A 27,375-nucleotide genomic window follows, 5' to 3' on the forward strand; every position below is an offset into this window, starting at 1 on the left:
CTGGAGCCTTCTCTTCTCCAGGCTGAACAACCCCAACTCTTTCAGCCTTTCTTCACAGAGAGTTCTTCCATCCATCTCATCATTTCGGTGGCCCTCCTCTGGACCCACTCCAACAGGTCCATGTCTTTCCTGTGCTGGACACAGTACTCCAGGTGGGGTCTCACCAGAGCAGAGTAGAGGGGCAGAATCACCTCCCTTGACCTGCTGGCCATGCTACTTTGGATGCAGCCCAGGATATGGTTGGCCGCCTGGACTGTGAAAGCACATCACTGGCTCATGTGCAGCTTTTCATCCCCAGTACCCCCAAGTCCTTTTTGGCAGGGCTGCTCTTGATCCCTTTATCCTCCAGCCTGTATTGATACTGGGGGTTGCCCCTCCCCTTTGCCTTTTATAATGAAGAAGATTTAATTTGAAAGTCTGAGCTGATTGCAGTTATTCAAGGAGAGCACAGAAACTGAAGCAATCATTCTGATAGACCAACTTCAGCCTATTTAGGGATTTAAAAGTCATAATCAACACTATCATAGTTCACGAGGAGATCAGTGAGCAAATGGTAGCCAGATTTTTCTGCACTTCTTAGGTGCTCTGGTGAATATGAAAATTGTTTTGTTGCGTGCTAGCTGCAAATCGCTGTATAGCTTCACTTTGTAGTCATGGTGCAGTGGGGCTCCCTGTGGGCCAGAGTCCTGAGGGGAGGTGGGTGGGCAGGGACAGCCAGGGCTAACAGTGCCCTCAGGGACCACACAGGAGCGGCCTCCTGGCGAGCGGCAGCTCTGGCTCAGCGTGGGCGGGGCCCAGAGCGGCGGCGGCCACCAAAGCCCCTCGCCTACAAGAGCAGCCCCAGGAAGCACAAGCAACCCGGATCGCGATGAACAGGGCGGGCAAACAGGACGTGGTGCGTCAGAAGGACGTAGCGCGTCGGTTTGCGCGTCAGTTCGCAAGGTGTGCAGGGAAGGCATGCGGGCGGGGTGCAGTGTCCCCCCCGGCACTAGAGGTTCTCTGACAAGTGGCCATCGTCCTCCCAGAGGAGGCTCAGACACGGTCGCCACTCGGCTGAAAACCGTGGCCAGAAAGAATGTGGTGACACAGACAGAGCTCCCACTCAAGCACGCGGCTGTCCAAGTATCCGGCTGCAAAGAGTGCCTGAGCCTGTCGGTTGTACCAGAGACCAACAGGGACACCACCTGCGTGCGGTGCGACCAGGTGAGCGACCTGCTCAGCCTGGTGGCAGAGCTGAAAGAGGAAGTGGAGAGGCTGAGGAGCATTAGGGAGTGTGAGAGGGAGATAGACCAGTGGAGCTGCACCTGGTCGTCCCTGAAGCAGGGGCAGCTGGTGGAGGCTCCAGAAGCAGCAGGGGATCCCCTGCCCTCTTGCTGCTGGGTAGAAGGAGGGGACCTAAGAGATGAGGGGAAATGGAAGCAGGTCCCTCCTCGGACAGGTCGGCGAATCCCCTCCTGGCCTCCCTCACCGTCCCAGCTTCCCTTACACAACAGGTATGGGGCTCTGGAACATGAGGGACAGGAACATGAGGACCCTGGCGAAGGTCCGTCCGAGGGGGTGCCTAGGGTGAGTCAGCCAGTCCCACGCATCAAGACGTCCTCTGTTAAGAAAAAAAGGAGGGTGATTGTCGTAGGCGACTCCCTTCTGAGGGGTACAGAGGGCCCAATGTGTCAACCAGACCCAACTCACAGGGAAGTCTGCTACCTCCCCGGGGCCTGGGTGAGAGATGTCACCAGGAAACTCCCTGGTCTGGTTCGGCCCACTGATTACTACCCACTGTTGGTCATGCAGGTTGGCAACAGTGAGGTTGCGCTAAGAAGCCCAAAGGCAGTCAAAAAGGACTTGAGAGCACTGGGGCAACTGGTCGATGGAGTGGGAGCACAGGTAGTGTTTTCATCAATCCCTTCAGTGACAGGGAGGAACGCTGAAAGGAACAGGAAAGCACATCTGATCCACACATGGCTCAGGGGCTGGTGCCGTCATCAGAATTTTGGGTTTTTTGACCACGGGGCGGTTTACACGGCACGGCACCGGGCCTCCTCGCAGCAGATGGAGTGCAACTGACTCCAAGGGGCAAAAGGATTCTTCCTTATGAACTGGCAGGCTCATGGAGAGGGCTTTAAACTAGATTTGAAGGGGTGAGGGGATAAAACCAGGCTCACTAGAGTTGAGCCTAGGGGTGGCGTGCCAGAGTTGAAATCGATAGCCCAGCTCAGGTGCATCTACACCAATGCACGCAGCATGGGCACCAAACAGGAGGAGCTGGAAGCCATTGTCCAGCAGGATAGCTACGACTTAGTTGCCATCACAGAAACATGGTGGGATGCTTCTCATGACTGGAGTGCTGCAATGGATGGCTATAAGCTCTTCCGAAGGGATAGGCAAGGAAGGAGAGGCGGTGGGGTGGCTCTGTATGTTAGGGAGTGTTTTGATTGCATAAAAATCAATGATTGTGAAGACCAAGTTAGAGTGCTTGTGAGTAAAGGATGAGGGGAAAGGCCAATGAAGCAGATATCTTGCTGGGAGTCTGTTACAGACCACCCAACCAGGACGAAGAGACGGATGAGACATTCTATAAGCAGCTGGCAGAAGTCTCACATTCACTGGCCCTTGTTCTTGTGGGGGACTTCAATCTACCGGACATCTGCTGGAAGTATGACACGGCAGAGAGGAAACAATCTGGGAGGTTTCTGGAGTATGTGGAGGATAACTTGCTGACACAGCTGGTAAGTGGGCCCACCAGGGGAGGTGCCTTGCTGGACCTGCTGTTTACAAACAGAGAAGGACTGGTGGGAGATGTGGTGGTTGGAGGCTGTCTTGGGCTTAGTGACCACGACATGATAGAATTCTCATTTGTGAGCGAAGTAAGGAGAGGGGTCAGCAAAACTGCTACCATGGACTTCCGGAGGGCGGACTTTGGCCTGTTCAGGTCACTGGTTGAGAGAGTCCCTTGGGAGACAGTCCTGAAGGGCAAAGGGGTCCAGGAAGGCTGGACAGTCTTCAAGAAGGAAATCTTAAAGGCACAGGAGCAGGCGGTCCCCATGTGCCTTAAGAAGAGCTGGCGGGGAAGGCGACCGGCCTGGCTGAACAGGGAGATTTTGCTGGGACTCAGGGAAAAGAGGAGAGTTTATCACCTTTGGAAGAAGGGGAAGTCAACTCACGAAGATTACAAGGATCTCGTTAGGTCAAGCAGGGACAAAATTAGAAAGGCAAAAGCCCAGCTAGAGCTCAGTCTGGCCACAGTTGCAAAAGATAATAAAAAATGCTTCTACAAATACATTAACATCAAAAATAGAGGCAAGGACAATCTCCATCCCTTACTGGATATGGCGGGGAACATTGTCTCCAAGGACGAGGACAAGGCTGAGGTACTTAATGCCTTCTTTGCCTCGGTCTTTAATAGCCAGTCCAGGTATCCGCAGGGTATTCAGCCCCCTGAGCTGGAAGATGGGGATGGAGAGCACAATAACCCGCCCATAATCCAGGAGGAAGCAGTTAAGGACATGTTAAACCACCCGGACACCCACAAGTCCATGGGGCCTGATGGGATCCACCCGAGAGTACTGAGGGAGCTGGCGGTGGAGCTTGCCAGGCCACTCTCCATTTCTCGGCAGTCCTGGTTAACAGGGAAGGTCCCAGAAGACTGGAGGCTTGCCAATGTGACGCCCATCTACAAGAAAGGCCAGAAGGAGGATCCTGGGAGCTACAGGCCTGACCTCCGTACCAGGGAAGATCATGGAGCGGTTCGTCTTGAGAGTGCTCACAGGGCATCTGCAGGACAACCAAGGGATCAGGCCCGGCCAGCATGGGTTCATGAAAGACAGGTCCTGCTTGACCAACCTGATCTCCTTCTATGACCAGGTGACCCGCCTAGTGGATTGAGGGAAAGGCTGTGGATGTTGTCTCCCTGAACTTTAGTAAAGCCTTTGATAGCATCTCCCACAGCATTCTCCTGGAGAAACTGGTGGCTGGTGCCTTAGACAGGTTTACTCTTCGCTGGGTAAAGAACTGGCTGGATGGCCAAGCTCAGAGAGTTGTGGTGAGCAGAGTTAAATCCAGCTGGCGGCCGGTCACAAGCGGTGTTCCCCAGGGCTCAGTTCTGGGGCTGGTCTTGTTCAATATCTTTATCAATGATCCGGATGAGGGGATCGAGTGCTCCCTCAGTAAGTTTGCAGATGACACCAAGTTGGGTGGGAGCGTTGATCTGCAGGAGGGCAGGAGGGCTCTGCAGAGGGATCTGGACAGGCTGGATCAATGGGCAGAGGTCAATTGTATGAGGTTTAACAAGGCCAAGTGCCGGGTCCTGCACTTGGGTCGCAACAACCCCATGCAATGCTACAGGCTTGGGGAGGAGTGGCTGGAGAGCTGCCCAGCGGAAAGGGACCTGGGGGTGCTGGTTGACAGCCGGCTGAACATGAGCCAGCAGTGTACCCAGGTGGCCAAGGCGGCCAACAGCACCCTGGCCTGTATCAGAAATAGTGTGGCCAGCAGGAGTAGGGAAGAGATTGTGCCCCTGTACTCGGCACTGGTGAGGTCACACCTTGAATCCTGTGTTCAGTTTCGGGTCACTCACTACAAGGAAGGACATGGAGTTGCTGGAGCGTGTCCAGAGAAGGGCAATGAAGCTGGTGGGGGGTCTGGAGAGCATGTCTTATGAGGACCGGCTGAGGGAACTGGGGTTGTTTAGCCTGGAGAAGAGGAAGCTGAGGGGAGACCTCATCACTCTCTACAACTTCCTGAAAGGGGGTTGTGGTGAGGTGGGTGTTGGTCTCTTCTCCCAAGTAACTAGCAATAGGACGAGAGGAAATGGCCTCAATTTGCACCAGGGGAGGTTTAGATTGGATATTAGGAAAAATTTCTTTACTGAGAGAGTGGTCAGGCATTGTGCCCAGGGAGGTGGTGGAGTCACCATCACTGGTGGTGTTCAAAAAATGTGTAGACGTGTCACTTCAGGACATGGTTTAGTCCATGGTGGTGTTGGTTCACGGCTGGACTTGCTGATCTTAAAGGTGTTTTCCAACCTTAATGATTCTGTGATTCTGTGATATTAATCTCATATATGTAGCATATTTAATATTTGTGATTGTCCTTCTGTGTGATAATTCTCAGATTTAAGGTTTAATTTCTTGTTTTTAATCTATTTTCAGCTATTACTTTTTATGATTTTTTAGGAAGGGTTTGGTAAAATTTAAAATTATTGTGGTTTTAAATTTTTATTATTTATTTATTACTATTGTATATTAAAAAAAAAATAGGGAAGACCTTTAAAAAACATGTAAAGACAAGTCCACTAATTTCTTCAGTTTAGCAGCATTTGAAAAAGTTTCTAGGTATTTTCAATTTTTAAGGAAGATGCCAAAGTAGTAATGCCTAGCTAATTTAGAATTTCTTATATCGGTAGCAAATTGTACCCTCAGATTACTTTGTAGAACATATAACAGAGCTTACACACCTTGCAAAACAGATTATTATTCAAGACTTAAAATTAATAAAGAAGGAGAAATTTTTAATTTAGAAGGAAAAAGTACTTTCCAATCATTCATGTTTTTCTTTAAAAATATATACATCATAAAATAATGGTAAAAGAAAATACAGAACCTATTTTGAATAAATTTGCATTTTTACTTTTTTTTTTTTCCTTAAAACATTTGCCCACTGGTATATTAATGTAAAATTAAGACAGTCATGTTAGGAACTGGTGAATCTGAGGGTGTTAATCTGTAGCTTTGCCCTAAAAATAACATACTCAAAGGAGATATTATATTGAGTTTCAAGTCTTTTAACCAAATTTTTACTGGGCTTATAATTCAACATTTGTAGGATATTAACATAAAATATTTTGTATAATGGATAATTTATATAAGTTAAAGTTATATATACATTTCAAAAGACATGGGGTAGAAGAAAAAATTTAGAAAATGAACATGCAATAAAAGCTGCTTTTTTGAATCTGTTTATGAGTTTTGAATTTTAATGGTCAAGGATGTTTTCTCTTTTGACTTTTTAGATTCTTCTTTGGAGCTTTATGAAATAATGCACCAAATACAATACAATTCAATAACGAATGCATTACTTGTAAATATATTTCACACAGCAATATCAAAACACACCAGGGATGCTTTACCAACATATGCTTATACTTTTTAATTGAATATTTTATTGAAGAAGACAATAATTTCAAAGTCTTGTGGTAGCATAATCAGGCTATGTACAAAAAGGAGTTAAATATTTCTTTAAATATGTGATTTTTATGACTTTGCACTGTAATGCAAAATGAAATTATGAAAAATATTACAACCTAATAAATAAAATAAACATAACGTATAGAAAGAATCAAAGGCATTTTTCTTAAGAAAAAATACTAAGAAAATTTGTGCATGTTAATCTTATGCAATAAATTGAAAACGTCAATGAATTTAATAGTTTGGTTTTAGCTATTAAGGTGTTGTCAAACTTCAAGCACTACTGCTAGTATTTGCTTTCAACAGAACTTTTAGTTTTCTCTCTGGTTCATGACAAATTGGAGAACGAATCTGAAATAAGTAATTCTTTGTAATTTCACATTCAAATCTCAGCAGGTTCAGTTCATTCTTTTTCACTTAAATACATTAAATTTCATGTACTTCATGAAATCTTGAAATAATGTAGAAAGAAAGGGACCTTGTGATCATCAGCTCCAAACCCCCTAAGTCTCAGTGGGGCCAGCTTCAAAGTTGTGTTAGGGTGCTCAGGGTTTTGTCCTGAGTTTTAAATGACTCCATGAATGGAAATTCCGTATCTAGCAGTTTGTTGAGGATATGAGAGGATTTTTAACAAGGTCTTGTTTGTACTATTTTTTCACACGAATTTAACTTTTTTTTTTAGGCACATTATAGTAGAGAAAGCATTTTCTGTTACGCAAGATAAGCTTTTAAACTGCTGTACTGTGTGTTATGCCTGGTACTGATGCTCCTTTTACTTCATGTGTCCTTAAAGTTAGAGGAAGTTATGTACATGCCAGTGTTGATGAGGTAATTAAAACTTGAATTTGTCCATCTCTGTGTTATGCTTTTTACTTTTGAACTGGCTATACCAGTGAGAAAGTATGCATGTATGTAGACAAATCTTATTATAATCCTTCTAGTCAAAAAATATTCAGTACATGAAGGTAATTCCATTTTCTCTTTTACTTTTTATAATATATATGACATTCCAAGCAATGAAATGGTGATATTTTTTGTCTATGCAGTTCACTTTTTGGGGTGAAACTACTGAACTTAATTTTCTGTCTTTAAGCAAGACTTTTTGATAGACCTCACATTAGCAGACATTCTTTCAGAAGACTTTAGAAGTTTATAGTGCATGGTTTTCCACCATTTCAGAAACACCATTTATGCAAAAGACATTATTTCTTATGCTAAAATATAGCACTTATGGTATCTTGTTATTGTTATGGGGAGGAAATCTAATAGATAATCAGTTAGAAGTCTCATGTACTCCATCTTAGATTGTAGGTTTTGTACTTCCTGCTTCTTTTGTACTGTAGCATCAAAGTATGCACCCCATTGATTACTAAAATGTTTTTCCAGTGTAACAGTGCTTCACCATTAAACTGGGAAGACTTTCAAATGGATTCCTGAGAGATATGAACCCCATATAATTCAATAATTTTCTAAATGAGTTTAACAATTAAGAGCGTATATCTGTATAATTTGGAGATCAACAGAAATAAATCACAAACATTTTGGTAGGCTAAGTCAGCATTCAAAATTGTTTTAATAGTTGAAAATCTTCAAGGAAGAGTTCATTAATGTCTAGTGCAAGCTGCTAAAGCAGAAGAAAAAACATGTTCATTAGCCTGTTGCAGTGGGAAAACAGACTTTTAGTAAATATTTGAGACATTGAATTACTTGGCATATCTGTGAGATTTGGCTCCCTGCAACATGAATTGTGATCACATTCAGTTCTTAAATGACACTTACTATTTCTGAAGACTGTTTCTGCATTTCTGGAATATCATGTCTGTACTCCAGAAATTTAGAAGTACCTGAAGTCTCAGAGATTTTTGTACATAAGTCAATGAGAAAACATTTCTGGGTTGTGAATTCAGCTTTAGAATCTAGTTATCCATTTAGAATACTGCTAGGCAGGCAGTTTAAGACCAGTGAAAACATGGGTGAAAAAAAACCTGTAAAAACAAATCCAAAAGATTTGTTGTCACTTTATACCCAGCCAGTACCACAGCAATTAATGCACATTATGGAGAATATTAACATGTCACATTGTCAAATTGACTTAAATTAGTGGTTTAATTTAAGACATTGTCTATTGTCAATAGGCAATAGTTGATAATGTTGTAAAAAAATAATTGTAGATCATTGCTGATATCAGTTAATACACTTATTATACTATTGCTAAGCCTAAACTCATGGGTTTTCTTTTTCAAAAGAAACTGGATATTTAGCTTGATTCAAAAATAGTTTTCTCAGCTTAAACCAGCTTTAAAATTTTAAGAATGTGGGAGTTGCATATTATATGTTATTAAGTTGTAATGATGTAAGATGCAATACAAATAAGTAAAAAGTTCTTAATTTTAATAAATCTAAATTCTTGGGATAAAATTTCATAGTGCAATTTCAAAGTCATACAATTTAAAAAAGAAAAAAACTGAAAGAATGGATGCAATTTACAACCAATATAGATTACTATTAAATGGAAGGAAAAAGACCGCTTTTAATCCAAATTAATTTGTGTGTATACCTGCATGTAAGAAAGTTATTCAGCCCTCTAATTCTGTCTCTGTACTATTCTTGGCCTCCATCCAGCTTAATCTTTGCTGTAAAAGTCTCATGTGGAGGGAAAGGTTGGATTGTAAATAAATGTCTTAAATGAAATTACATGGACGGATTAGAGAGACTGGAAAGTGAGAAGTGTAAAGGGAAAGCTAGGTTTAAATATTTCAGGTTATTTACAGACTTTGATCATCAGGAGAATGAAATGTACTTTTCACATTCAAAGGTGAATAAAATGTCATGAGAAGAGAAGAAAACCTAGACAATTTTCTTCACAGCATGAGCTCATAACTAAAAGCAACAGAGTGTTAAGCAGCTATAACTGTTGCCAATATCTGAGGTTACTCTTCTCTTCAATAGCTTGTAATTCTGTGCTTGCAGTTGCATTTAGTCAGACAGTCAAAGTTCATTGCAAAAAATGACTTATGTTCAAGTATTTTTTTTTAAAGACACAGACTTGAAAATCTGTAAGAATAAATGCAAGATGCTTTGACTGCAAGAAGTACGTAGTAAATATTTTAATAAGCAGTTAAATGGAGATTCAGTTATTCCAAATATATTTGACCTGTTTTTTCTCTGTTGTGGTAACTCTTGGCTACTCCCTATTTAGACCTTTTCAGGCTCTTTATGATGGCATACTCTTAAGTAAATTTGCAGCAAACGTGCTGATCTGATGTAAAGGTCTTTGAGCTGGCTCATAAGGGTAAATCTTGTTAAGTAGTGAGTGATGCAATGCAATATTGGATATGAGCAACTGATAAATGAGATATATGGAGCAGCTGCAAACTTTGCCTTTCAAATCTATATTGCATTCATCTGCATCTATTTTACATTACCGATCTGCTTACAAAAAGGTAAAGTGCATTTATGGAATATTTATGCATATATAGACTTCTGATGCATTTTGTAATATAAAACAGAAAAGTGTTCCTGGATGATAGAGTATTCTTTAAATATTTTCAAGGTCATTGAATGACAGAGTAGTAATGAATGGAGTTTTCCTTCTGCCACATACAATGAGCAACAGAGAGATAGCATAGCCCTAACTGTGTTACATTTCATGATATCATTAAATGAATCTCCTTTTTATCACTTTCTTTCTACTCTTTTCTTTCTCCACTGGCACGAATTAAATTACAGTATGAACAAGTGGGATGGGGATGAGGAAGAAAAGGTTATGAATAAAAATTATATTTGCATGTAAGAAGCAAAAGAACTGTTGTTGAAATCATCATTCATGTCAGCCTTGAGGTCTTTGCTTTTTCACAGTAGTGAATGTCATAAAGGACATCTGAGATCACATTTTAATCCCTTTGCTTGTCACTGTGAGGATGTCCTCTGATGATAGCAATCACCAGGAGCTGGTTTACTCTTAGCTCAAATGGTGATGGTTAGGTTTTTGCCAGCTCCTGCATTTGGTAACAGGGCAAGTAGAGTCTCTTTTTCTCACACTTAGCATGCTCCAGAGTTTAAAATTTCATGGGTTAGAGGAATGGAAGGCAGAACTCGTGTCATAACCTGCTTCCTAGGTAGCTCATAAGACTGCAGACACATACCTTAATCATGGGACAGTTAGTATTAATGAGAGCTTCCAGTTCAAAAAATCTGATCAGTGATAATATACCATGCAAGAGAAGCTCATAGGAGACTACTTTTGTTGGCATTCAGACTAAGTGGCTTGATGGAACTTAAAATTTGTGCAAGTAAAATAAGTAGTTCAGAAAAGAGAAAATCATGCATTTAATTTCTAATAATGAGTTCAGTGGTATGTTACAGTACATAATTCTCTGTAGATAGGTAAGACTGAGAAAAGACATAGAGATTTTATATATGTTATTCTGTTCTTGGCATCTGTTTTGGATCTTTATGAAAGTACTGATATATTTGTAGTAGTGAGTAAAGAGTAATTAATTTTTGTAGGTATTTTGGGTCCATCTGGTTAAGAAATGAACTCTCTTATTTGTATCTCTAACATGGTGCAGTCTTGTAACAGCATAAGAAAACTAGTGTATTGCATGAAACGTAAGAAAACTATTTGATTCTAGTGAATTACATGAAACATCTTAAATCTGTTGCAAAATCTCAAAGGAACAAAAAGATTATTGTAGCTCTGCAGAATTTGAATGACAATAGGAAGAACATGCAGATGTTAAAAGTAAACTACTGTCATTATTTTCTTAGACTTGGAAGACATTTTCTTTGGGGTTTTTTTGCCTTTTTTGTGATAAAAAAAGAAGATATTTGGTCCAGTAACCAGTTAGTAGTTTAGGATAAGTTGTTAGTTTAGATCTGAGTTATACCCTGCTCTATTAAAAGCAGTCACCAGGAGCTTACCCAGTCTTACCAGCTTCAAATGGCAGTGTGTATTACACTGAAAGAAACTTGCCTGCTCAGCCTTTTGAAAGAATATCTGAGTTCACTCTGTGAAGTCAGTCAAGTGGAGACCACCTCCAACTAAAGCTGTGCACCTCAGCACAGTTCTGCCCTCAAATTGGCAAGCGCCATTTACCAGAGACTATGGTGATGCAGAAGTGTGGAGTCAGCCTTGACTCGAATGGGAGGGCTCACAGACCCACCAAATGTCAATGTGTTGCAAGAATATATACAAGGTCTCCTGTACCTGCCTTTCTCAAACAGTAATATGATCCTCAAAACTATGTGGACTTGCTACACCATTAGCCAAGCATATACACATTCAACCTAACATATTCCAGATGCACCACAGAAACTAGGGTGGACTTCATGCTTAGAAGATACAGGATTTCTCTGCTATGTATTCAAGTGAGGCCTACCTCACCTCTTTCTCAAGATCTCTCAGTAACAAAGAACTCATGGATGGAGTTTTGAATGTAGGAGACCCTTTTCAACTCCAGCTTTGTGTTGCAAATTTCAAGTGTGATATTAGCTCGTAACAGGTTCTCCATTATAGGGACAGCACAAAAATGGGCAGGAAAAACTGCAATAAAAGTAGTTCTTTCTGCCCTACAAGAGAGTGCAAGAGATTCTAGATTCTGGCATATATAAGATAGACTGGGATAGGATACAGTTTCATTTATACAATTGAAGAATGAGAGAAAGTGGTGTAATTGTAACAAGAACAGGAGAAAGGAAGTTATGTACTCATAGCTAACCCCCAGCCTCCCCTCTCAAAATATACTCCCTTCTTCAATAATCCAAGGTAGATTCCGGACCTTGATATGTAGTGGCATTCACTAAAATCTAACCACCAACATATTCTTTGTAGTCTCCTAATAACCGAAATCCCCGTTCCCCTTAGAAGACCCTGCTTTGTTTTCTGGGTCATCTCCCAGTAAGCATTGTTTTTTGCCTTCATGAGTATTTAAAAAGAGAAAAAAATGAGATAAATGAAACCGTGTAAATGATCTTAATATGGGCCTTAATTGCCCTTTTGCTGTGAGATTAATACAGTTATTCCTCTACTACATGAAGGGATAGTAGGTGACTGTTCAGTCACCCCTTAGCATTCTCTTCATCAGACTAAACAAGTCTCAGCATCTATGTATTATTCATGTGCCCTAGGATCCTCTGCTTGGACCATATCTAGTTTCTTTTTGTTCCTGGAGACAATCCAAGGTTTGACCTTACCAGCCACTAGAGTGGGACAATAAACTTCCCTTCATCTGCTGGCTCCAAATACAGCCCAAACAGGCAGTTTGCCATGCTGGTGGCCGTGAGCTATGTCGCCTTGTCTGGATGTGTTGGCCTGCTGTGTGCATCTCTTCCTACATGAGCCTTTCAGCCTTTCCTCAAAGCCCTACAGTTATCTTTGATCTAATGGAGGTTTCTATTGGGCATCTTCTTGGTGCCTGCATGGGTGAACATCAATGAATAGAGTTAACCAGGTAAGACTCTGGAGTCTCTGCTTCTGCAGCTGTTTTTCCTTCAGTTGAATGAGAGAACTGGGATTTGGGCTTGTGCATTTTAAACTACAAGAGTGTGATCTGTTCTTCTAAGGTCTGAGCCAAAGTTACCAGTGTCCAGGGGATTAATTTCTGTAACTTTGATTGACTTAAGTTAATGCTTCTAAACTTTAGGATATCAAAAGATTAGCCGTTAATGAAAGTTGTCTAATTTATCCTCAAATAAATTTCAACGCTTTAGAACACCGACAATCTTATGCACACAAAAAAAAATTGAAAAAAGTATTTTGTAAAAGCTGGTTCGACAATAATTATTTATTCAATAAATAGAATGAAGGGCTAATGAGTTCTTGGAGGACACCTGATATCTGAAAGGTTGTTTTATTCAAAGAGCATTTGGTTTTGAAATTAATTTAAATTGTGTAGTTTTTAAAGCTCAATATGTATTTCTGTTTTAGTGTAATAAATTTTGTAAAGAATTAGTGCATTAAGTATGCCTTTGTTTTGATTAACAAGGTATTCTGACAGGGAGTATCATCTGTTTTAAGCACTCTCAAACAGTAATATGATATATGAGGAAAGGGCTCTGACTTGTGGAACAAAGTATCGGGTTATGTAAGAATACAACAAAATTAAAGGAATTAAAGAGAAAAGAAAACTGACCTACATCAATTTTAATGCTGATGATATGAAAAAAACAGGAAAGTTAGGACAAAAATAGTTTATTTTATGGATAGCCAGTATATCTGTTACATTCTCATTATGTATTTTAAGATTTTCATTTTCTACCATTAGAAGGTTTCTGTATGGAAAGGGAGAATAGCAAATTGGAATTAATAGCGATACCTCATGTGTTTTCGTAGAAATTTTGACAATTTTTAACTATGTAAAGTTTGCTTTTGCTAAAAGTGCACAAAAAACATTAGCATTAAAATAATACATATTTTAGTAAGCATCTCTTCTCCTGACCTACCCACCTTGCACATACATCAGAGGATGTGGAATTATCTTCAAACCTTCTCCAAGAAAAGAAAGACCAAACATAAGAACAACAATAATAGAATTTAATTATGGTATGCAGTCTTAACTAAATAACAGAAACAGATTTATTATACAGGAAGCTGAAATTGCAAGGGATAGAAAGCAAGGAGAAAACTCTCATTGGACTCACACTGTACTGCAGCACTGTAAGCCAGGAGAATTGGCTGTATACATTCCTGTCCTGTGGGTTAGGCTATGACATACTGTTATCCAAGTCTTCTGCAACCAAAGAAAACAGCAGCTAAGAAAACTTTAGTTAACAAACAACTGAACTACAGATACCCGAAGGAACTGCTTCAAATTTACGAGAAATATTTTGATAGTAATCCAAAAGAGTTTTGCCATACACTGAAAGTAATGGGGAAGTGCAAAGCGTTTTAGACAGCTAAGGATAATTGGAAAATTAGCATGGTTTTGGTAAGTTAGAATGTGTGCATGAAAAATAAATTTCATTTTATTGGTGATAAGAACCAAAATCTACCAAAGCTAGATGCTAGTTGCTCAGGATTGTTGAAAGGATAAGAGGCTAATCAGTACAAGTGGCGGAATTTGTTCATAAAATATTCTGTATTATTACCAAATAGATATAACACAAATATTTAAAGAAGATTTAAAATGGACTTTTTTATCATTGGTAGTACAAATATCTTTTGTAAGCATATGTCTTAAAAATATTACATACAACTAGCAATTTTTCATTTTTCTTAACACTAGTTTGTGTAGGTGAATTATTTGATAAGCAGTTCATGCAAGTATGTTTCTTTTCTGCATAAGGTTATGGGAATGGTTTAGTGATACAATGATCCAAAATTACTTTTGTTGCAGGAATGTTTCTCCTAGGATTTTATTTTTTTTTTAACTCTGTGCTATGCTGTGCTTTAGATTAAACATAGGTTGAACGAAAGTTGCTTTTTAAGTAAATAAACTAGAAAACAAACTTTTAAAGAAAACCTATTTGTTGTTACATTCTAAGTACGTTTAAAGACAAAACCTATCTTCTGGATTCATGCCGATTCAATGTATTATAAACTATGTTGTCAATCCACAAATTTGATCTTTTCTAAGGCTTTGGATTATATTCTTACTTGCTTTATTTTCATTAATTTATAGCGCTGTATATTTTATAACTATAATTGTTCCATAGATTACTTAATCTTTTCTTATTAGTTTTATTTAAACAAAAATAAGTATCAAAGATAATTCTCTGAATGGCTGTAGGGTGCTGATGCTACTTTTTTTCAGTTTGTATACTGACATCTCGGAATCCTACCCAATAAAAATAAAAATAAAATATATGGAGAAAAGGAGTTTAACAGTGTAATTGTGTTTTGGGGACCACACACAAAATATTAAAGCAATTTTTGCCAAGTAAATTTTGTATCAACTACTGAAAAGTATTTTATAAGGAAACTATTAATGTTAGTGAACATTGTATTATATTAATTATACCTGATCTACCACACTAGATATCTTTGTTCACAGGTAATTTTTTATATTCACAATTATTTAAGCCACTACCACTTTTATTCCAAAATAATGCAATAATTATACATGACAGTGCAAAGAATGATGGAAATTCCTGACAGAGGCATTCTTTCTGATTTTTAAAACGGTTACATTTGTTTCTGAGTATACATTTTAGGGAATGACTTAAGGCTTAATCCTATCTCTGTAGGTATTAATGGAAGTTATGCCAACGATTTCACTGGCAGTAGTATTCACTACCATTATGGTTTTTTATATAATGTGCAACTTGAAATATTTTAATTATTGAAGTTACTTTATTTGTGTTAGTTGAATTCTGACATTATAGCCAGATGTTTGAATCAGTATTTATGAAATTAATTGTTATTTGGGCAAGGCAGACAGATGGAACTGAGACAATGTGACTGTTTCTGCATATAAATAAATATTTTGCCTATTGTGTAGCAAATCCTTATTTATTTTTTTCCTGTATTTCTCCCCCTTGGGAATTCTCAATTCATTTTGTCAACACATGTGTGATCTAACACTGTGAGGCTCAGCTAGAAAAAGTGTTTTTAAACTCTTCCTCCTGTTGTGCTAACACATAGATTAAACAGGTTTTGGGAGAAGTTCCTCAGATTGTGTGACATCTACAAAACTCCAAGACATTTGTACAGAACCTTAATGTTATACTACCATAGTTTCCTCACTGCTCTCTTCCCATGTCTTTTTTTTCTGTCCTTGAAAGAACATAAGTCATCATCACAGAGACATGTGTTTAATCTTCATAAAAATGCTATTCATTTTTTCTTCTGATAGAGATCCAAATATTTCCAGGTGACTCAGTTTTTCCTTGAGAATACTAAAATAATGAGTAAAAGGTACAGCAAAATGCTGCTAAATCAACACACTCCACTTACTAACCTGCACTGTATTCGATCTGCATTCAGTCTGCATAATAACAGTCATTCAGGCTAGGGAAAGAAATAGGAAAAAAACCTCATTCTAAAATTTATAATGCTTCTTTGACAGAAATTTCACAGTGCTGCCACTATCTGAAATATATATGAGTGATTATGATATTTCAGCAATGATATGTCTCAGCTACTTTGTTTCAAAATAAATTTATATCCTAGTTTAGATAGATCAAGCATCCTCAAGGGATTGAATTTGAAACTGGAAGAACATTGTTTGATGCAATAGGTAGCTCTCCAATGAGAACAATGTATTAACGTGATATTTCTGTTAATTAACCTCATATAAGATCTACTCTGGGATTGATGTAGTGTAACTGTACTATTAGTTCCCCTAACCTTCCTTGCTTTGGTGATGGCTTATGTAATATATCACAGTTTTTACAAGATTTCTGAGGTAGATTTCCATTAGTGAAAAGACAATTTAATATGCCAGGCATTTCCCCTCATTCTACTGTGATAAGGTAATATAAACAACCTACCCCTGGACCAGAAGAATAGCTGGGGATTTTTTTGTTTGTTTGTTTTACTGATTTGGATTTATGGTACAATTTATTTCACAGTTAATCTTGTGTCAGATGTTGTTTTCCTATGGTTCATCTTGATAGCAGTTAAAATTCTACAATAATAAAGTAAGCTTTTCGAGCTGAAATGCTTACACTCTCTATTTGAAATAGTATGGAGTTCTGAATTTTTGTCTTTTTATCTAATCTATCCAATAAATTTTTTGTGGGGTTTTTTTCTGTACTGTGTTCATCCTTTAATGTTTTAGATTTGCTTGAAAATGAGAAGAATCTGTATAGTAAAAATAAGGACTTAAATGTTGCTTAAACTTTAGGATTCTTGCCACAGATTAAGTTGCACTGAATTTTGCTATTCAGTAAGGTTTGTTTCTTTTTGGTTGTTGTGTTTCTTTTTAAATTCCGGTCTACAAAAAAAAAAAAAAAAAAAAGGTTCCTTGCATATCCTGTTTTAACTATGCAAACCCATATTTTATCAAGTATTTTCTTCCATTTTCAACTTATGTCAACAATGTAAAACGCTTAGCAAGCAGTGAAAACTTTCACCATTCTTAGATTACTTTTAAGCCCTGCAACTTTGTTACATACTGTGGGACAGTTCCTTAATCTTAGGTAATTATTCTATTTTTATTTTTTTTTACAGCTGGAGTATTTAAAGTATTCTGATCAATAATGGTTCTTTTCTTTGTTTGCTAGGAGGACATAGTTACAATTTTTTTCCTATGTATAAAATATATCCACACCATACCATCACTGATACCAAGTGGTTCCAGATTTGAGGACATACTATGCCATCAGATTTAGTTGGGTTAATTCCATAAATGTATTTGTAAGATTCATTGCATCTAGACACATAGTGCTGTGCAGGGGATTCTAAAGCAGATACTGATTCTTTAAATACTGCATATATAAGTAATTTTATTCATTTAGATAGGCCCCAGGAGTCACTCAAGTGTTTATAGAATGGGATCCTTAGGTTTTATGTAGTTAACACATTCGTGTTTTATTAAGTGTAGGCTCATAGTCATGCTTTTATGTTGTTTAAATTTAAAAACATTTACAGTAACACTAATTTTTAGTATGCCCTACAGTTTATTTTCAGTGAATTTATTCAGCCTTGGAAAGCAATCATGGCTGAAAAGCAAGTTGAACACTGCTACTGCTTGGTTTAGGTTTTAAATTTCATTTTACCATAACTGGTATCATATATTATAATCCTTCTCTTCTTCAAATTCTATTCTTATTCTCATGATGGTACTTTATTTTTCCAAGACATGGTTATACTTTATATTTTGATATTTTTAAATCTCATGAAAATGATAAAGCTAAAATATGCTGGAAGACATACAATTCTACTGTTTTGTTTACAAGAAAGCAGTTACAATGTTTCAATGGCAAATTCAAGTAAAATGCTCATAACAGAGTGTGAAATGTAAAAGTTAATGTTTTTCCAAAATTCGTTAAATCCCTTTAGCTCCACATGTAATGGGACCTCTGTCTGTCTGCGGCAGAAACTAGAGAAATAGAAATTCTAATAAAACGGGACTCAAAAGAATAACAGTACTGACAGAAATAATTATACTTGCATTAAACATAGAACTTGAAAAGCAAGCCTAAAGCAAGCTATTAAAATACTCCTCTATAATGAAAAAAACCTAGGCTCCCTAAGTGACTGAGAAAGAGGCTGTTGGCCCTTTTAAAAGACATTGCAATTCTATGTCCTTTTGTAAGATAATACAGCCCCCGCTTCTCTGGGCAAGACAAATACCGATGTGCTTCAAGTAAAGTCCATCCAATTTATGTCCATTCCCCAGTATGAATCTGACATCTGGAGAGCTCGTCACAGAGCTGGCAAACAGCAAGCAGGCAATCTCTGTAGAGACAATAAAAGGAAGCTTTCTCGTAAAGGCGGGGTAATGGCCCAAGAACTCTGTGTGGATGGTAGTTTCCAGGTGCGTGCGCCGATATCAACGCTGATACCAGTAATATACAGTACTATGGTAATACATAATACTGCATTCCCATAAAGGATCCTGGAATCCAACATCCTTTTCCTAGATTTTGTTTCTAGATTTGTTGCTGTACATTCTTAGTGCTGTTCAATATTCCTTTCAGGAAGTTTTTCACCCTGTTGTCTGCTTCTGATGGCATTTCCAGGTGGAATCCTAGAGATAGGTTCAGGCTGTGTGGAAGACTGCTGCCAGGGATTCAGCCTTGATTTCTGAAAGCGTGTCCTGAGTTCACACCCGTTTGCTTCCCGAATTACTTTTTTTGTTATAACTTATTATGTATTTCCATACACTTCCTCTTAAATATTTACTAATAAATATTGCCTAATTCACTTTGAGGTCCTTAGTAGACAACTTGGAACTCTTCCTTTGATCATCATAGCCACCTGTCATTTTAGGTCTTGAATACATGGTTGAACTAGCAGAGCATAGCACCTGTAATTTACCACTAATGAGCACGTAGATGCATCCAGGAGTGTTGGCCAAGGATGATTGATACTGCCCTCCATGAGGCAGAAATGGCAAGTTATGAACTGTATGAAGGTGGCTTGAATGTGCACGAGATGCCCATTGCCAGCTAGGAGAAGGGAAACTTCCATAATTTTTTGCTGGATTCATGTCTCCTGTGCTCCCAATCTGAACAAAAAATATCAATCCCCATCAAGGTCCTTAACTGTTGCCTACGGCTTCTGTAACACTGACATTAAATTCCTTCAGAAGCATAAATTGGTCAATTACAACAATGATTTTATGCAGATGAAAAAAAAGGACTATTAGCACTCAACATAAAAGCAAAGTTTGGAAACGTGAGACTATTAGAACACTCTAAGTTGCAAGTGAAGCAAAGAAATTATTAAATTTGTTGACTTTCCTAAAAAAATTATTGCATCATCAAATTTTGTTCCTATATTTTTTCTTCCCTTTCCTTTAGCAATGGTTGTTCTCAGCAATTTGGAACCGAATACGACATACGAAATCAAAGTAGCTGCTGTAAATGGAAAAGGGCAAGGAGAGTATAGCAAAATCGAGATCTTTCAGACCTTACCTGTCCGTGAGTAATACTTTTGCTATTAAGTGAAAATGAAAATGAAGATTAGAATATGTTATTTCCAGATCAGCTAATAATTTCAAGTATGATTCACTGTGGATAATTTGTTTTATATTTATACACTACTTCCCAGTGTATAACATCAGTCTTTACGTTGTGTCTCAGAAATCATGTTTTGTTCCTCTAATTCCCTCCACCAAGTAGTACGAATGAACATAAATTGGATCATTTCTCCCATTATCTATATTTTTGTGATATAGACAAATCTTTGTTTAATATTCAAGAGCACAAACCATGAAAGATATTAGATTAAGGACTTTTTCTTATTAACACCCAGGGTATTATAGGCATCTGTGAGGAATGAATTGGCCCTTTCCAGAGACATTTCTTCAGCAAAATATGATGCCACAAGTTTTGCAATTATCAATCCTCAAGCAGAAATCTTAAGCTTTGGAAAAATGATGCCAATAAATTGTTTTAACTACAGTTACATGCAAATTATAAAGCCAATAAATGATAAACCAATTCTGTATTTGTAGTAACTTTTATAGGCAAGGAATTCAGATTTATATATGGGCCAATGAATTTTTTTTTCTCAAATTACTTTTAAATACAAACAATAATAAATACATTAAAAACAAAGGGATAAAAAAAATAAAGTAACTACCAGATGGCACTGTATGGTACTCAAACAGACATATCAAAATACATCAGCAACTATTACTAGACCAGGCTCTCATACATCTGTTGCAACTAAACTGTTTTCTGAGTAGGGCATTAATCAGTATAGTTAAGAATACTGGCCCATAATGGAATGAACAATAAAAGTCACAATGACTACAAATAGCACTAAATATTTCTGTGTTACTATACTATGTTCTTATTGATATGTTTGTTCTGTCCAAAATCAGTAACTTGGGAGCTTTCAAATTTCTTTTTGTTTAAAATATGCATATTCTTAATGTATTGAATGACATCACTGGAACACCATACCTGATAAAAAAGTGATAGAAATTGATATAGGTATGTTATCTGATAGAAATCTAGACAAATTCTGTGCTGAGATCTAAGTCAATTTATCTTTACTATGATAAGTGATAAACACAAATATTACAAATATTTCTAAAGGAACTGTATCTCTGGGTGAATGCAAAACTTACAGATATTTTGAAGATGAGACACTTCAGTATGACAACATACGTTCATTTAAGATCTGGTTTAAAATTTTATAATAGGCATTGCATATAGAAATATTAATTAATTTGAGAATTGCTCTTAGCAAAGTGGCTTAAGTTGGCTATTATCCCTTCAGTTGTACATCTAATATTATTTTTATCGTTTCATTACAGAGAAAATTATTTTTCCTTTGGAAATCTTGTTCTTCATATTTATTCTTAATATAGACTACTCTAAAAGTATCTAATTTTGCCTTGGCACATTTATCGAAGGGTTAATTTACCTAATATCTGTATTACAGTTCAGATCTCACACATGGGACTAAAGCTTATGCTTAATGTCAAGGTTGCTTTCCTGTAAGATAGTGTTACTTCAGTGTGACTAGCCACTCACCAGCCTTGCTGAATTGATGGCTAAATAATTTCTGAACTAAATTACATTTGAAAGTGTCAAAAGTCTCAAAGAAATTAATACTTGTTTCATACTTGACATCATTTTGTTTCCTTGTGTGAGATAATTGATCTACATTAGAACATTTTTTAAGCAAAATATTTAACACACTTATTAAGGATGTTCTGCAGTGCTTGGGAGGATCATGCTGATTTGAAAAATTTTGATTAATAATCTTGTAACAAGCTCCCAGCTGTAATTTAAGACATATCTCATTGCTGAATTTTTATTATGTACTGTTTTTTCCCTTGTTTAGGGGAGCCAAGCCCCCCTTCAATTCATGGACAACCAGGAAGTGGCAAGAGTTTTAAACTTAGCATAACTAAACAAGATGATGGAGGTGCCCCCATTTTGGAATATATTGTAAAATATAGAAGTGTAAGTATTTTAGTTAATCAAAATAGCTGGGTTTTGCTAAGTAATACCTGCCTTTAATGTAGAGAAGACTGTTGATATGATTTGAAATGTAACAAAATGGTTTGCATACTACAAAAAGGAAAGAAGATATAGTATAAAGTTTCCTCTTGTGACTAGATTGCTAATGCCAGATTATTAAAAAAAAAAAAGGAAATAAAACCACCTTGCTCTTCCTAAATGTATAACTGAAAGTTCATTCTAGCAAGAATATTCTCTGTTTTGTTACATGGTAAATGAGGAACATTCATGTTTAGGTCTCAAAAATGCAGTAAGGTAGCAGACATTAAAGTTACATAACTAAGGGTTCTTTGAACAGCAAATTATTAACCTGTTACAAATGCATCTGTATTGATAGATGGCATCCTAGAGACAGAAAGCTATATTCCAGTCAACCATATTAATTTTAAATGAAATTAATAATCTGATCATGTTTCATATTTTCTATCTTCCTAGATTCCAAGGGTCAGCTTAAAAAAGCCAAATAATTGACAGATTGTTAGGACTTTTATGAGTTTCAGTGTACATATCAGTTCTTTAACATCATGCAGAGTTTATTGATCTTCTGTCAGCTAGAGTCTGATTTGGTGTTATCACCAAATCTGGCAAGTTTAGAAAACAAAGCAGAAAATTGCTTTTCTGCAATGTGTCATTTCTTTGTCTATGAAATAAAACAAAAAAAGCGTGTTTTTTTAAACTATTAAAGTAGCTAAAATATCCTTCCTTTCCTGATATACAGTGTTTAGAAATGATTGGGTTAAAGAAGCAGCTATACAGCTGGCAAAAACAATGACTTTAATTCATAAGTGTGCATTTCTTAATAAATTCTTTGTGTCCTTTTAGGAATATTATACTACTTTTATCTGAATAGACCCAGAAAAAAGACATTTTACCAGACTGCAATACCAGATTTACATGTCTGTTTCAAGAGTCTAAAAGAGATTGGGAATCTAACATCAGATATTTATACATGTTAAACAGAAGGTAGAGGACTGTATTTAACAGAAATAAGCATTTTTTTGAGAAATTAAATGCAGAACCTGTTTTGGTGTTCCCAAAAAGGAAAAAACAGTTCCTTAATTTCTAATAGTTTTTGTCACATTTCCTCATGTTTCCTATAATGTAACTTTTTGATTATATTTCTGGGCTTATCCAAGTGCTAAACCTGGCATGTGAAATCATTTTCCCAAGGTAAGTAAAACCAAAGAAGATCGGTAGCTCCAAATCAATTGAGAAGAATTTGGTGGAGCTTTTAAGAGTAGCCTGAGGGAATAACCAGCAGGTATTCTGATATCACCGATCCCTAAATCTTAATTGACCTTCTTAAACTGCTTTCAGTCCTGTGAGTAGAGTTGGCATAAAAGTAATTTAAAAAAGAGAGAGGGTAGTAAAATATGCAATACAAGATACAATGCAGTTTTGTGGGATTGGGCTTCCTAGTTAGCTTACAGTGCCTCTAAGTATTTATAATTGAGAAGATAAGAAAATAAACCGTTTGGATATAATATATGCATGCAGTATATGGAATTTAATCTGTTTCTGTGATTTAAGCAAGCTAAATGGATCTATCCTGAATATTTCTGGAAACCTGATTTTGATCTAGTGTTTTGACTGAGGTACAATATTGTAGTAGAAAAGATCACTTTTCATGTATATTGTTGAAAGATAAATGTACGGTTTAAGCAGTAACTGGAAACTTAAGAGGTTACTGACGAAGATAGCTTTTACTTGGGCCTCAAATCCATATCTCCTTAAGCTTCCAATTAAAAGCCAATTTGACTAATTTAAAGGCCTTCCTTCAACAAAAAAGCACAAAAATTTTTTGATGTTTTAATCAGAATGAATTGATGCTATTTAAAATATTTAATTATCTGTTCACTGCTGCTCTTCTATCTTCCCCATTGGTCGTATTTAATTAGCTTTCCTATAACTCTTGCCAGTCTCATTAGCACCTGGACCAATGTATTTGCTTGCATAGTTAAAACACATATTAAATAACAAGCTATGCATCAGTGGCTTTTTCTTCTTTGTGTTTCATAACAGCTTACGTCTTATTTAGAGTCAATTCACATTTAATTTTTATACAAATTTTTTTTCTTTTTTAAACTGGGAGAAGGACAGGCTTTAAGATATTATAGCAATATTATAGGCTGGTTTATAGCAATTGGTAAGTTTTATTTTTCTGGAAATCACGTGTTTCATTCTGCCAAATATTGCTTTCCTAACATCAGCTTATTTATATTATGGGCGGGACTTGCTGACTATAATCAGATAATAAGAAGCTTCACATTTTGTTCTGTATTCCAGAGAAGTAGGTACTATGCAATTTTCATGAGTGGTAGCCTCAAATTGATTCACACTGTTGCACAAAGTCAGGACAATCTTACAAAGCTTCACTGATGGAGTTTGGAGCTGATGGTATACATCGACTTCAAAGGTACCTTAGGAAAGAATAGGAGGAGAGCGAGAAAGAGAAGGGAAAACCGCTCCCCAGAAGCCAGCTAGGAAGAGCAGTGATGTGGATTACCTAGACCAGCATCCTATCCGATGCAGGAGGTGACCCCCCAACCACATTTCTCCTAGTAACTGTGTAAATTTAATGGAGACTGACTCAAGCTCCCCTTCGGTTGTTCCGGCTCATGGCGCTGTTTCCGTTGGTTGGGGCACACGTGATGAGGTGCTGGTATTGCACAATGGATGTTAAGTTTCATGCATGCAAATTACTGGTAAATGTGTACGTCCTGAATTTGAATTTGGGCATTATCTGCTGTGTTCTTTACCAAGTACTACAGTAATAAACTAAAAGGAGTGTTGAGGAGATTGTACAGCCTCAGGGGAAGGTGAAGAGATAAGGAAGGCCGGGAGGAAGGAGCACTTGGGATACAGGGGAGAGACTACCACAGAAGCTCAGGGCAGAATGAAAGAATAAAAATATCCATCTTTTGTGGTTATAAACTTTAGATAGAAGTGAGAAAAATTGACTAAAATCCTATTTTGAAAAGCTATAACAACATTTAATTTGTCTTTTCCTTTTAAGTCCATAATGATGTTTGGAGGAAATGTCAGAGGAGTGATTAGCTTTTGCAGACCTAGAAGTTGTTCTCCATGTTGACCTCTGACAGTGTTACTATTAATGCTCTGAATTTTGGCAGTGACAAGTATTTGATTGATAGGTCATGTGCTTCACTCTTGTTTGACTATGTTGATGGGGGACTGTGTTCATTTTGTTGCTTTATGACAGTTTCTAGAACAAACTTCTGTAAATATGAATCATTTAAAAAGAAATTATTTCTTATTTACTCCCACTCTGAGATACCTACCATAAAAGTTAAATGTTTCTGCATCTCTAAGCTCCACTTTACCTGCAAAATCCTTGAACTTTCTATGCATTTTAACACTAAGTATGTTACCAGCCATTTTGTGCTTTGTTCAGTATTTGTCCTTTATTACCCAGACCTACAAAGCACCATCCCAATGTAATGAATTCTTGTGAAGTCACTCCTTTAAATTAGCAGATTGTCTTCCTTGAGGATTTCTTGATATTTTTTCCTGCCAGCTTTCAAAGTAGTGTGGCATCCCCTGCCCTTTTTTTATCATAGGGACCACCATAATAATAAGTCTCTCTGAGTGGAACTTTCAGTGCAACAATTCAGGGAGGATGGAGAATAAGGGAAAGGGTTGAAGGGGGTTAATCACTTCTCCTCACTTTTTATGAGTTCCCAGAAAATGTGATCTTGGGTACACTGTAAAATGACCATTAAAGCAAGAGATGTTATTTTCTAGACTAGTAAATAGTTAGGTGCCTAAACAGTGGATTGACTTTGCTTCCACTGTTGTCAGATGTGCCCTCAGTTCTGAGAAGCAGCCAAGTCATGGTAAACTGGAGTTTCACACTGCTTTGTTTACTTTTTTTTGTCAGGGTATTTAGGTGCTTCGGTTACTTACAGCTGTCTTACAAATCTAGCTCTTAGACACTTCTGAGATAAATTTGGCTGATACTTATATTTAAAGCCAATATACACACAGTTAAGAAATAATTTAATTTTTATTTATTTATTTTTTAGTGTCATTAGTCTGTGGCATTGTGGAAGGTTTGTTCAACCAAAGACTGGGATGAGGACAGTGTGAATCTGAGGCTTAAGAGTGATGGAAGTGGGCAGTAAGATCCCTAGAAATTACCAGTCATTGGTTAGTCTCACAGGACTAACGGCATTCTGTAAAGGAGTATTTCCACATTATATGAGACAAAACTAAATGCAAACAAAGGAACAGTTTAATCTCTGAGTTTCCAGATCAGATTGCAGTTTCTGAAAATGTGCATTTGCTGGTGGATATTAATGATACAACTACTAATAATAAATAATTATTGAAGACATATTAACTCATCTTTCAAATTAGACTGTAATTTGTGATTTAGAAGTTTCTTTCATTTGTTGTAGAACACTGCATGCATAGAGCTTTCTATAAATTTTAAGCATTATTAATAATAGAACAGCCTAATAAGGTATGAAGTGTTCTTTTGTAGTTCTGTTTTTTGCTTCTTAAGCTACAAATTAAAGGATCTTAGCATCAACAGGGAGATTTGTAGGACGGTGTAACTGACAGACTCTTGTGTTCTCATCCCTCTCTTTCCATTTCTACATTAATAGTAAAATAAAACTAGACAGTTTTATTTTAAAAATAAATTATATTTTATTTTAAAAATTTATTATAAAAATAAAACTTACTGAGCTCTTCTTAGTAAAAAGTACTTGAAAATTTATGTGAAATAACAACTATAATGACAGACATGGCAGTTCTTTTCTTTTTTTCCTGAAGATGCCAAAAGCCGACTGTATTCTGAAAGATTTCACCTGTTTATCTTTAGAAGACAACTTGCATTCCAGATATTTTCTTTATTCTTCTTCCTCCTAATTTGTGTTTGTCACTCTTCATAAAATGTTTTGTTGTCTTTATCTCAACCTACCCAGTTGGCTTCACTTTCAACTAAACTTAGGGTGTCACTTCTCTGGCGTAGCATGCAGGCATCCTGCTACATTTCAGCTCATTTGTTATTCTTCACCTGACTAAACTGTGGAACAACTGCCTTTTCATTTATTCTTATATCTGCAGAAGAGCAGCGTCACACAGAAATCTGAATCGTTTTCCTGCAAAATCTTAAGCTCATTCTATTCATCACATGCAATTCGACAGTTTGTTTTCAAAATATAGTCATACATCTGTTTGCAATGTTGCCTTTTCCACCTGTGGGAACCATGTTATCCTGAATCTTTATTTTCCAATATTTTTTCTCCTTCTGTGATTCTGAACCTCTTTGGAATTCCCCAGTATATTCACACAGTTGTATGTGCACACACCAAGATAATGTATGGATCTTCTGATTTCTCTCATGTTGATATTCTTTGTAATGTAGGTGTTGGGTTTTTTTCTAACTCCTCACAAAGCTCAGCAATTTAAACAGCCATTAAAAGATGGTGCTACATAACATTGCTATTCCTAATATTACAAAGGAGTATTTGCATATACATGTTGCAATCAGTATTAATTCCTTTTGCTTTAGCAGTGTTATACAAAAATGTATATTGTAAAAGTAGTTTGATATAGTGATAATATAAGTGGATTCACT

General features: G+C 37.2%; 1 protein-coding gene across 3 annotated transcripts in view; it reads left to right on the top strand.

Moving 5' to 3' along the window:
• The window catches only part of NCAM2 (neural cell adhesion molecule 2), a gene marked incomplete at its 3' end in the record, with an annotated part of 311,617 nt that overhangs the window by 236,666 nt on the left and 47,576 nt on the right, over positions 1-27,375 (top strand). For all 3 annotated transcript variants that reach the window (XM_081997216.1, XM_081997218.1, XM_081997217.1), the window contains 2 exons: positions 19,593-19,712; positions 21,592-21,713. In XM_081997216.1, coding sequence (XP_081853342.1) covers positions 19,593-19,712; positions 21,592-21,713 — 242 coding nt within the window. The remainder of the gene's footprint in view (positions 1-19,592; positions 19,713-21,591; positions 21,714-27,375) is intronic.

Source organism: Phaethon aethereus, assembly GCF_964289735.1.
Source record: "Phaethon aethereus genome assembly, chromosome: 1".
NCBI lineage: Eukaryota > Metazoa > Chordata > Aves > Phaethontiformes > Phaethontidae > Phaethon > Phaethon aethereus.